The 13,136-nt window shown below is 42.2% G+C and overlaps 1 protein-coding gene across 20 annotated transcripts in view; it reads left to right on the top strand.

Moving 5' to 3' along the window:
- Positions 1–13,136, top strand: part of chl1b (cell adhesion molecule L1-like b) — a 689,122-nt gene that overhangs the window by 617,281 nt on the left and 58,705 nt on the right. For all 20 annotated transcript variants that reach the window (XM_052017114.1, XM_052017111.1, XM_052017119.1 and 17 more), the window contains one exon: positions 12,955–13,134. In XM_052017114.1, the coding sequence (XP_051873074.1) occupies positions 12,955–13,134 (180 nt within the window). The remainder of the gene's footprint in view (positions 1–12,954; positions 13,135–13,136) is intronic.

The raw sequence follows: 13,136 nt of genomic DNA, 5'->3' as shown, positions 1-13,136 counted from the left end.
TGAAAATGCTCATGGGACTGAAGCGCCTGCTCCTCTCTAATTAGTGGGCTGGTACTTTTTCGCAAAATCTAATCCATTTTCTCGGCATTTTTTTCTACAGTGAAGACGAGTGTGCTATAATGATTTAACAATATTTTGATATCATTCAGTGTCTTCCCTGTTCAATCATTAAGAGGTCCCACAAGTACTTTATACTTGTTTCTTCGTTATATGGCAAGATTTTTGCTTATGAATCTGTTACGAATGCTTTAATTTATAAGTTCATGAAGTTTCACAACTAACTCCAGTTTCACTTATGTTTCATAGTATGTCCTTCATTTTTCTTTCTGCTGCTGCTTGTTAATCTCATTGTTTAACCATTTAGATCCAGGTTTTGATGTGAAAATTTTACTTTTGGAATCATTTGATTTCTATTTGGTTGTATTTTCCCTTCAATGCTAGTTATCGATTTATCTTTCAACAGTTTTCTTTTAAAGTAATTGCATCATAATTGGATTTCTGATTCAAGTGACACTTTAGGTCTCAAATAAATTTCTTGAATGGATTTAACATCATGCCTTCGGATTAATTGAGGTTAATGTGATGAATCAGGCATCCAAAATCCTTCTGATATTTGTGGATTTGTTAAAACTGCATGGTGGCATTTTCTGCCTGGCATTATCCATGTCTCAAGGACAAAAATTGATCTTTATCAAATCAGATTAGAAATCCTTGAGAGTACAAGATATGGCATGCGTTTGATGTATTTAGAATTGACTCATAATTTCTTCTAAAGTATGTGTATAGAATGTACTATTTTGAAGAACATCCTAAGTTTCCTTTCATAACTGATCTTGTCAAATCAGGTCTACATTCTATGAACTGATTACTGTTAGATGCTATTTGCCAGATTATTATTACTGCTGGAATGCAATTGAAAATGTTAAAACTTCACCGCCAATATTTTCGTAGTATTGACATCAAAAAGAATCTGTCCCTGAATCTGCACTCTTTTTTGCCAGTGTATATTTTGGGAATTGTTCTTTTAAGAGTGCTGGAATCACTTATCAGTTTGAAGACCAAGGTTAGCCCTGCTTTAATTAAACTGGCATCCACTGTCCAATAGAAAGTTTACATACATTTTATTGGTTCCATGTTATCATCAATTAGCTGCTGATTTGAAGTCTTTTTATTCACAAGTCTGGAGCTCTGACAGGAAGAATCAGGAAGAATCATTAGTTGCACTCTGACCATGTATAAAGAACGGACCTGGGATGGCACAGTGGTGCAGCTAGTAGTGCGGCTGCCTCACAGCTCCAGGGACACGGGTTCAATACTCACCTCCAGTCCTGTCCGCGTGGAGTTTGCATGTTCTCTCTGTGACCTTCTGGGTGCTCTGGTTTCCTCCCACAGCCCAAAGACGTGCAGTTTGTTAGGTTAATTTCCCACTGTAGCGGTTGCTACCACGGAATAAAACAAGACGCTAGTCGGAGGATTGCCAAACAAGAACTGGTTTATTTTCCCGCCTTGCGCGGGCCCTTTAAGGGAGACTGTTCCCGCCCAATGCAACTGGCAATGACGTAAGTACTACGTCATCAAGACTTTCCCACGCGCGGGTTCACCCCGTCGCTCGGAAAGACAAGGCCCGCCGCCATCTTGGGCCTCGTCGCTCCGACGCCGTGCGACCCGACTGCCGAGCCGGTTCGCCCGACTAAACGGTGAGTCGCCACTAGCAATTGACCCTAGCAAATGGCAGAATCTAGTGCGTGCGTGTGTGTGTGTGTGTGTGTGTGTGTGTGTGTGTGTGTGTGTGTGTGTGTTTGTGGTGGGAGTGGAAGAAGTATTGATGGAAATGTGGGGAGAATAAAATGGGATCAGTATAGGATTAATATAAATGGTTGCTTGATCATTGGTAGGCCAAAGGCTTGCTTCCATGCTATATGACTCTTCAATGGAAAGATTTTTGTTCCTCATGGGAGTGAAATGAGCTCCTAAAATCCATTCTGAATGCGACTTAAAAACAAAGCTGGAACACATGCCAGCAATCGATGCAATTTCAATTGCATGGAGAGATTGTGGGGAAAGTCCTCAGAATAAAGGGTCTGCAGCAGATTTTTTGTTTGCTTTGGAGAAATGGCCTTCATATACTTTTGGTGCAAAGGAATGAAGTGAAATGTCCCCAGATTCCACAAAGGCTAACTTTAGAACAGAGAACAGTACAGCAGAGGAAGAGGCCATTTGGCCCACATACAGGAGTGAGATAGATTGGCTGGTTGAGTGGTGTCACAACAACCTCGCACTCAACCTCAGCAATCAAAAATATGCTATGGGAACACTCAACTATCACAGAACAAGTAATGACTTATTGTTATGCATTAGGATTTCTACCCCACTTTGTAATAGCAAGGTCAATTACAAAATAAATGTAAATGAGAATGTTAGGGAAATTTTTTAAATCTGCTTAAAATACAGATTTTCATTTTCAATTTTTTTCATTTGCCAAGATGGGGTGTTTTTGGCCAAGTCATAATTTATTACCCAACCCTTGATTGCAGAGAAGGTGGTGGTAAGCTTTCTTCTTGAACTGCTGCAGGTCCTTTTGGTGAAGAAGATCCCAAAGTGCTTTTGGGTAGAAAGTTCCAGGATTTAGACCCAGTGATAATGAAGGCACAGTGATGTATTTCCAAGTCAAGGTGGTGTGCAACCTGGTGGTGAGGGGTGGTGGTAACCTGCAAGTGGTGGTATCCCCAGGGACTGAAGGCCTTGTCCTTTTTGAATGTCAACGCTGTGGGTTTGAGAGGTGCAGTTAGAGCTGAGACAAGCAGCTGCAGTATATTTTGTCGATGGTCCACACTGCAGGTATTGGGTGGGTGGTGGGTGATTTAGGTTAAGGGAATTTGATGAGGTTTCCTGCATAAGTTTGACCTTTTATTGCTTCCAAATCCCAGTTTTGCTATTGATACAGCAGAGTGCTTTAACTCTGCCTGGGATATCTAAAATATAGCCCCATTATATTAGTAGTTCGGGTAAAAGTTGTTGCACTGCTAACTTGGGATTTTATTGCACCTGAAAAATGGTGCAGCACATATAAAGTTTTATTTCTTATGCTATTGAACCCCATCAATCAATTTTCAGCCAGTATTTGATGGAATATTGAAAAGTACCAGTCATGCATTCAATATTGGAAGTGTAATTTCATAGGACTGCAGAAACAAATAACGAAGTTGTTCCCTGTTGCTGCTAATTTCATGCAGTATAGTAGAGGGAGCATTAAAGTCTCAAAGAAATAAGTTACAAATTGTTATTTTTGTTTTCCAAGTCCATGCAAACTTTCATGATCTCTGCTAACAATTCTGACAACTGCTTATATTGTTTGATAAGTGTGCAATTCGGCTACTTGATGTGGCTGAAAAAGTCTGCCGTTATTCCAGAATAATTCCAACCATCATGAACAGCACCATCTCACGTCAGTCTTTTGTGGCAGGCAACATATGAAAAAAAAAGCATCAGAAGCCAAACAACAAATTTCTGCACACCTCATGGATGCATTTGGGATTATCGGAATGTTTTTTTATGCTTCCGTGGCTGTCACAAGCAAGCATGTTTTGCCATTTCTGTTTGCCTTTGAAAAGCCTTCCAGAAAAGATGCACAATGCTGTTTGGTGATTGGGCAGGATTTTGTCACAGTGATGATGAAGGAATGGTAATATCTTTTCAAGTCAGGATGTTGTGAGACCTGGAGGGGAATTTGGCCTGGAGTGGTGTAGCCCAGTGCCTGCTGCCCACTGGGTGCTGGAGGTGATTCTTTTAGGAAGCCTTGGTGAATTATCTCTGTAATTTTGAATTGGGGGCCTCAACCCTCAGACGGGTTGTGTGATGTACGGGCTCAGACGGGCGGCACGGTAGCGTAGCGGTTAGCACGACGCTATTACAGCGCTAGCGATCGGGGTTCGATTCCCGTCGCTGTCTGTAAGGATTTCGTACGTTCTCCCGTGTCTGCGTGGGTTTCCTCCGGGTGCTCCAGTTTCCTCCTAGATTGCAAAGACGTATGGTAGGTTAACTTGGGTTTAAAATGGGCGGTGCGGACTCGTTGGGCCGGAAGGGCCTGTTACCACGCTGTAAATAAAATTTTTAAAAATTTAATTTTTGTCAATAATTGCATCACATCCTCTGCTCCTTTAATTAAACATTGGTCCACGAACCAGAAAACTTGTTATTATGATTGGGTGAACCATTCGGTGAAACTGACAAAAAGTTTGAAAGTCACTGGTGTATCTCACAGAAGGTACGCACCACAGTCATGGTGCACTGGTGATTGAAGCAGCCGAGTGGGTGGATGAGGTTTCAATCAAGCAGGCTGCTTTGTACGGGATGGCACTGAGTTTTTTTAGTGTTGTTGAAGTCACACTCATGCAGGATGATCTTGTGTATTCTCAGCTATTCCAATGCAGTCAATGGAAAGACTTTTAGCACTCAGGAAATGATCCATGTCCCACTGAATGCCTAACTTCCAACTGCTCTTGGAGCTTCATTGTTCGTATGGTTATTCCAGTTAAGTTTCTGGTCAGTATTGACATTGATTGTGGGGGATTTGATGACCTTAATGCTATTGAATGCCACAGGGACTTGGTTAGCCTTTCTCTTATTGGAGATGGTTATTGTCTAGGACTTACGTGATCTGAATGTTTCTTTTTACTTCGCAGCCCAACTTGGAATGTTATTCCAGTCTTGCTGTTTGTGTGCACCAACTGCTTCATTATATAAAGTGTCACAAATAGAACTGAAAATAAATAAACAGCCCCACTTCTGACCTTAGAGTCAAGAGGAGGTCACTGTTGAAGCTGTAAAGTTAGTTGGTCCTAAGACATCACAAACTTCTGCAGCACTGTCCTAAGGTTCGACCAGCTTCAACCATCACAACCCTTTTCCAATGCTCCAGGCATGAATCAAACTCATGGAGAATTTTCTCCAGACTTCTGTTGATTCCAATTTTACAACTGCACCTTGATGCCAAACTTGCTCATGTTCTGCCTTCATGTGGAAAGCAAATGCACCAACCTAACCTCAAGTCCCCTGTCCATGCTTGGATCAGTGCTTATAATGATGTTGCTGAGTGATTCTCACAAGAACAGATTGAGCTTCAATGCACAGTTTATTGGTGAGTTTGTGATTCCAGCAAGGACTGCCGACAATGTTGTATCTCATCTTTCAGATTAGGATAAAGGGGATCATTATTGGCCAGATTGAATTTCATCTTTTTGTGGTTATGACAGCTTTTGATCAAGTGACATTGTTACATATATGATTGGTGTTGCAGCTATACTGGAACAACTTGGAGAGAAGAGTGGCTAATTCTCAGAAATGAGCCACAGAGAAGATACTTTGTGGCTTCATAACTTTTTCTGAATTCATTGTTGCATCAACTGTCTAATATCATGAAAGTGAATGATGAGTGTTCTGTGATAGAACATAGAACAATACAGCACAGAAACAGGCCCTTCAGCCCACGATGTTGTGCCGAACTGATTAAACTTGTAATTAAATGTCTAACTACGCTAATCCCTTCTGCCAACGTAATGTCCACATCCCTCCATTCTCTGCACATTCATGTGCTTGTCTGAGAGTCTTTTAAATGCCTCTGTATACCACCTCTGGCAGCGCATTCCAGGCACCCACCACTCTCTGTGTAAAAAAAAACTTGCCCTGTTGTGCAAGTGCAGGAGGGAAAGCGGCCAGAAGTCGTGGTACATGTTGGTACCAATGACATAGGTAGAAAGAGGAATGGGGTCCTGAAAAGTGCATTTAGGGAGCTAGGCAGAAGGCTGAAGAACAGGACCTCAAGGGTAGCAATCTCATATTGCTGCCAGTGCCACGTGATAGTGAAGGTAAGAATAGAAGGAGATGGCAGATGAATGTGTGGCTGAGGAGTTGGTGCAGGGGGCAAGGTTTTAGATTTTTGGATCATTGGGATCTCTTCTGGGGAAGGTGGGACCTGTACAGATTGGATGGGTTACACCTGAACTCAAGGGGGATCAATATCCTTGCGGGCAGGTTCGCTAGTGTGGTTCGGGAGGGTTTAAACTAGTTTGCAAGGGGGATGGGAACCGGAGGGATAGGTCAGTGGAAGAAGTGCATGGAGTAAAGCCAGATCTAAAATATAGAGAGGGTTTGAGGAAGGAGAAGCAGAGTATAGGGTATAAAAGTGGGAAGGTGGATGGACTAAAGTGCCTTTATTTAAATGCAAGAAGCATCAGGAATAAGGGTGATGAACTGAGAGCTTGGATAAATACATGGAACTGTGATATTGTGGCTCTTGCAGAAACTTGGCTGTCACCAGGGCAGGAATGGATACTGAATATTCCCGGATTTCAGAAGGGATAGGGAGGTGGGGAGAAGGGGAAGACGGGTGGCGTTACTGGTCAGGGATACTATTACAGCTGCAGAAAGGGTGGATTATGTAGCAGGATCCTCTCTAGAGTCAGTATGGGTGGAAGTTAGGAACAAGAAAGGAGCAGTTACTCTACTGTGAGTATTCTGTAGGCCCCCTGGTAGCAGCAAGGATACTGAGGAGCAGATCGGGAGGCAGATTTTGGAAAGGTGCAAAAATAACAGGGTTGTTATCATGGGAGACTTCAACTTCTTAGCACCTGCTTAGTACCAAAGGTTCAGACGGGGCAGAGTTTGTTAAGTGTGTTCAGGACGGATTCCTTTCACAGTACGTTGACAGGCCAACTGGAGGGAATGCCATATTAGATCTAGTATTAGGTAATGAACCAGGTCAGGTGACAGATCTGTCAGTGGATGAGCATTTGGGGGACAGTGACTATCGCTCCCTAACCTTAAGCATTGTGATGGACAAGGATAGGAGCAAAGAGGACAGGACAATATTAAATTGGGGAAGGGCAAATTATGAGGCTATAAGGCTAGAACTTGTGAGTGTGAATTGGGATGACATTTTTGAAGGGAAAAGTACTATGGAGATGTCATTGTTCAGGGATCTCTTGCAGGATGTTAGGGATAAATTTGTCCCTGTGAGGCAGAAGAAGAATGGCAGGGTGAAGGAACCATGGGTGACAAGAGAGGTGGAACATCTAGTTAGGAGGAAGAAGCCAGCATACATAAGGTTTAGGCAGCAAAGATCGGATAGGCCTCTTGAGGGATATAGGGTAGCAAGGAAGGAACTTAAGAAGGGGCTGAGGAGAACAAGAAGGGGACATGAAAAGCCCTTGACGAGTACAGTTAAGGAAAACCCCAAGGCACTTTTCACTTATGTGAAGAGCAGAAGGATGACGGGGGTAAAGGTAGGACTGATCAGGGATAAAGTTGGGAAGATGTGCTTGGAAGCTGTGGAAGTGGGTGAGGTCCTCAATGAATACTTCTCTTCAGTGTTCACCAAGGAGAGGGGCCTTGATGACGCTGAGGACAGTGTTGGTAAGGGTAGTGTTCTAGAGCGCGTTGATATCAAGAGAGAGGATGTGTTGGAGCTGTTAGAAAATATTAGGATAGATAAGTCCCCGGGGCCTGACAGAATATTCCCCAGGCTGCTCCGCGAGGTGAGGGAGGAGATTGCTGAGCCTTTGGCTCGGATCTTTGAGTCCTCATTGTCCACGGGAATGGTACCAGAGGATTGGAGGTTGGAAAATGTTGTCCCCTTATTCAAAAAAGGAAGTAGGGATAGTCCAGGGAATTATAGACCAGTGAGCCTTACATCATGCGACACAAAGGTTGGTGGCATTGTGGATAGTGTAGAGGATTGTCGAAGATTGCAGAGGGACAATGATAGGATGCAGAACTGGGCTGACAAGTGGCAGATGGAGTTCAATCCAGAGAAGTGTGAGGTGGTACACTTTGGAAGGACAAACTCCAAGGCGGAGTACAAGCTTAATGGCAGGATTCTGGGTAGTGTGGAGGAGCAGAGGGATCTGGGGGTTCATATCCACAGATCCCTGAAAGTTGCCTCACAGGTGGATAGGGTAGTTAAGAAAGCTTATGGGATGTTAGCTTTCATAAGTCGTGGGATCGAGTTTAAGAGCCGCGAGGTGATGATGCAGCTCTATAAAACTCTGGTTAGACCACACTTGGAGTACTGTGTCCAGTTCTGGTCGCCTCATTATAGGAAGGATGTGGAAGCGTTGGAAAGGGTTCAGATGAGATTTACCAGGATGCTGAGCATGCATTATGAGGAGAGACTAAGGGAGCTAGGGCTTTATTCTTTGGAGAGAAGGAGGATGAGAGGAGACATGATAGAGGTGTATAAAATATTAAGAGGAATAGATAGAGAGGACAGCTAGCACCTCTTTCCCAGGGCACCAATGCTCAGTACAAGAGGGCATGGCTTTAATGTAATGGGTGGGAAGTTCAAGGGAGATATCAGAGGAAGGTTTTTTACCCAGAGAGTGGTTGGGGCATGGAATGCACTGCCTGGGGCGGTGGTGGAGGCAGGTGTATTGGTCAAATTCAAGAGATTACTAGATAAGCATATGGAGGAATTTAAGATAGAGGGATATGTGGGAGGAAGGGGTTAGATAGTCTAAGGTGAGGTTTAAAGGTCGGCACAATATGGTGGTCCAAAGGGCCTGTATTGTGCTGTACTGTTCTATGTACTCCTTTGAAGTTACCCACTCTCACCTGAAATGCATGGCCTTGAGTGTTTGATGTTTTGACCCGGGGAAAAGATACAGGCTGTCTACTCTATCTATGCCTCTCATAATCTTATAAACATCTATCAGGTCTTATGATGGGCACTTCAGGAAAAGGCCAAGATGGGTCATCCATTAGCTAGCCACTTCTGCCTTGTCACTTGTACTGGCCTCAGCCAATATCGAGGAAGGGGATGGTCACGGAGGCTCCTGCTCCAGTTAGTTGTTTAATAGTTCTCCACTTTTCATTGCTGTCTGTACAGGGTTGGAGAGCTTTGAGCTGATCCAAAGGTGCTGCATTGCTGATTGCTTTGGTTGTGTGTGTGTGTTTGTAAGTTTTTAATTAATCACTCTGTGCTGCCAGCAAGCAAGACAGTCTGTTGGATGTTCAAAGTCAGATGTTGATCTTTTTCATGCTGCCTTGTCATTAAGGAATGTTCTACAGTTTGAGAGGGCGTCCCATCTGTAAAATGTCCACCTTCTACCCAGTAACTTTAATTTGTGAATAAAGTATGGCACTTCAGTGATTTATAAGTAGGGTCTTAGAATACAAGATTAAGGAAGTAATGATACATTTGCATTAATCAATAGCTAGGCCACATTCTGAGTACCTTGTGCATTTTTGCATGTCCCATGAGAGAAATGACATTAAATATATAAAGTGCATGGAAGATAGATTCTCCAAGATACCAGATAAGTGCAGTTGAGGAGAGAAATTTGAGATACTGGCATTGTTTACGGGAGAGCAGTGTAGATAAGAGGTGCAATGAAGGTTTGTAAATCAATGCTGGATTTTGACAGGGTTAGTAAGAAAAAAAACAATTTTCTTGGTTCGGGAGTCAATTGACAAGATATCATGAATCTAACATTGCCAACGAATCTTAGGAGGACAATCTTTCTGTAGTTTTGGTAGAATATTTTGCTGTAAGAGTTGTAAAGAAGAGAATTGTTTTAAGGAAATAGTGGATAAAGATTAGAAACAGAGTGTAGCCAGAATTCCAGGAAAGAAACTGGATTTTAATCTGCAGAGACATGATGAGTAGCTTCAAAAAATTCTGAAGTTACATATAACATAGAACAAAACAGCAAAGTATGGGCCCTTCAGCCCACAATGTTGTGTCAACCTTTATCAACCTATCCCATGATCAATCTAATCCTTTCCTCCTGCACAACACATAACCCTTCATTTTTCTTACTTCCATGTGCCTATCTAAGAGTCTTTTAAATGTTCCCGATGTACCAGCCTCTACCACCATCCCTGGCAGTGCATTCCAGGCACCCACCACTCCCTGTGTAAAAATCCTGCCTCTGACATCTCCCCTAAACTTTCCTTCACACCTTAAACGAATATCTGGTATTGGTCATTGCCACCCTGGGAAAAAGGTGCTGGCTGTCCACTGCACCCTCTCTGAAGCTTCCACATCCTTCTTATAATGAGGTGACCAGAACTGAACACAGTACTCTAAGTGTGGTCTAACCAGCGTTTTATAGAGAGAACATTACCTCATCGCTCTTGAACTCAATCCCCTGACTCTCAAAGGCCAGCACAGCATACATCTTCTAAACTACCCTATCAACGCGTGGCAACTTTGAAGGATCTATGGACTTGGACCCCAAGTTCCCTCTGTTCCTCCACACTGCAAAGAATCTTGCCATTAAACTTGTACTCTGCCTTCAAGTTCGATCTTCCAAAGTGTATCACTTCACGCTTATCTGGATTGAACTCTACCTGCCATTTATCTGCCCAACTCTGCATCCTGTCTATATCCTGTTGTAACCTACGACAACCTTCTACACTATCCACAACACCTCCAACCTTCATGTCATCTGCAAACTTACTAATCCACCCCTCCACTTCCTCATCCAAGTCATTTATAAAAATCATAAAGAGCAGGGGTCCCAGAATAGATCCCTGCAGAATACACTCCATCTAATATCACCCTCTGCTTTCTGTGGGCAAGCCAATTCAAAATCCACACAGCCCAGTCTCCATGGATCCCATGCCTCATGACTTTCTGGATGACCCTACCATGGGGAACCTTGTCAAATGCCTTACTGAAATCATACACACCACATCCACCGCTCTACCTTCATCAATTTGTTTTGTCACCTTCTCGAAAAACTCAATTATGCTCGTGAGGCATGACCTGCCCCTCACAAAGCCATGCTGAATATCCCCAATAAGACTATGCTTCTCCAAATGCTCATAAATCCTGTCCCTACAAATCCTCTCCAATCATTTGCCCCTCCACTAACGTAAAACTTGCTGGTCTATAATTCCCAGGAAGTTCTGTGGATTTAATCAAGAATTGTACCTCCACCTCTTGCTGAGAATGTGGGCACAGATTAGATGTGGTATTTCCAAACCTTTACATTAGTTATTGGAAAATCATGTGAATAATTCATCAAAATTTCCAGCATGCATTCTGCAGGAGGTGTGAAGTCTTTACTTAAGGATAAGTGGTTAAGAATTGTCTCTTCTTACGAAACTTCACAGTTATCTAGAAGGTATTGCATTACAGTCCACGGCCATTTCTGGTTTCACAATGTGAAGCTCTAACCTGAAAATGCAATAATTTTCAAGATGCAAGCAGTGAGTGTTGTGTTCAACATTTAGCCATATAAAAATCAAAGGAACTGCAGATGCTGGAAATCTAAAATAAAAACAGAAATGCTGGAAATACTCAGCAGGTCAGGTCATATCTGTGGGAAGAGAAACAGAGTTAATGTTTCGGGTTGAAGACCCTTCGTCAGAACTGGAAGGTTCTAACTGAACAGGTCTACGACCTGAAACATTGACTGTGTTTCTCTTCCCACAGATGCAGCCTGACCTGCTGAGTATTTCCAGCTTTTCTGTTATTGTTTATCTGCATGACTCCATTTGAAGGCAATTTTCTCTTTTGCAAAATAAAAATGATTACAGCCTTGTGTCATAAAGACAAAGTTCCAGCCTGAGTCTCCAGTGTGGGCTATGTTGGTTGATCTGAGCCAAAATGGTCTGAAGTGCATCCATTTGGCCTTAAGATCCTTGGCTGGGCAGGGCTACACCATCTCTTGCATGCTTGTATAGATCAGGAACAAACAGGTTCATATATTATAATATGTTGTTCTTCCTGTTGTCATGAAGGCACATAAACATTTTAAATATATTTGAAAGAATGAGCATTGGGAAGTGGTATTTAGGACAGTTGGCACCTGGGGTTTAACATGTCTTCAGGGATAAAGTGGAAAAATTGGGAATAATATAACATCCATACTATCAGGTAAGTTTTAAGCCACCTGGCTTTATTTCTCACAAAACAACTAATTTAATGAGACTAAAAGCAGAGCACTTCAGCAGCTTGCAATGAGTCATAATTCCTGGGATATCTCTTTCTCAAAACAAGCTGTGGGACAATTTACATATTAAACACATACTGAGTGCACCGTTATCTTCTGGACCAGTGTGTCTTTGAAGATGGTAGTTTGCCTTCCCTGTCACTTCAAACCACCGTCGTTGCATCCAGTGATATTTAACAATTCTGGTCTTCTGTTTTACATGGGTGTATTCCTGTCTGAAAGTAAATCAGCCATCAGTGTTGAGAAGGAAAGAGCACATTGATATGCCATAATTACCCACTTCATTACAAATTGAAATAAAGCTTCCACTGCTTTCCAAAAAGAGCTTTCTTCAGCAGTGATCACTTTTGCCACCGCTGTGCATTTTGAACATTATGGGCAGTGATCATAATCTCTTCTCATATTAGGTCTTCATTACACACTAATTGATGGAGCATTTTAAAGCTGAAAATACCAGCTATACTGTTCAGCGTATGCTTCACCAGTTTTTCAAGTGATTGTATCAGAGAAGTTGTTTGGAAACATTTGCTGAATTATAACCAAGAATAATTCAAGGTGTCATTTTATTTATATGAATTTGCACACTCAGAAAATTATTTGGTAACTTTGGATAACGGAAGTAGAATTGCAGCTCACCCTGATTTGAGCTGCTGTTGAACTCATTAAAGTCAGCACTCTATAAATATGCTGAGAAAAGAACAGAGAAGATGTTCTACGATAACTAGATTAATGAATACTTCGCAATATTAGTGAAAGGTGTGCATTAACCAACCTGCTAGGAGAGGAAAAGCACAATGATTCAGCCATTATGCATATGGACCTGGAAAATGAAACAGGAGAACACCAAACAAAGTCACAGTTTTCCTGTAGCCATTTATTCACTCCAATTAGCTTGGGAACTAACAAGGACATTCTTTTCTTTGCAACTTCCAAATACAAACTGAACTGCAGAACTACATGATAGCTAAGACTGATTATTAAATGTTTTATTTTACAGTTAATGATACAGAAGAAATTGGTGCTTTAAGTACTATTAATATCACGGACCCTAACACAACCAAGATAGTAGTGTCTGACCTAGACACAAGCAGCAAGTATAAGTTCTACCTGAATGCTTACACCAGAACTGGACCTGGGAAACTTATTACAGAAGAAGGAACAACGATGATGGAAGGAGGT

This window comes from Pristis pectinata, chromosome 6 (genome assembly GCF_009764475.1).
Source record: "Pristis pectinata isolate sPriPec2 chromosome 6, sPriPec2.1.pri, whole genome shotgun sequence".
NCBI classification, from domain to species: domain Eukaryota; kingdom Metazoa; phylum Chordata; class Chondrichthyes; order Rhinopristiformes; family Pristidae; genus Pristis; species Pristis pectinata.
This window is presented reverse-complemented; position numbering and strand designations above follow the sequence as displayed.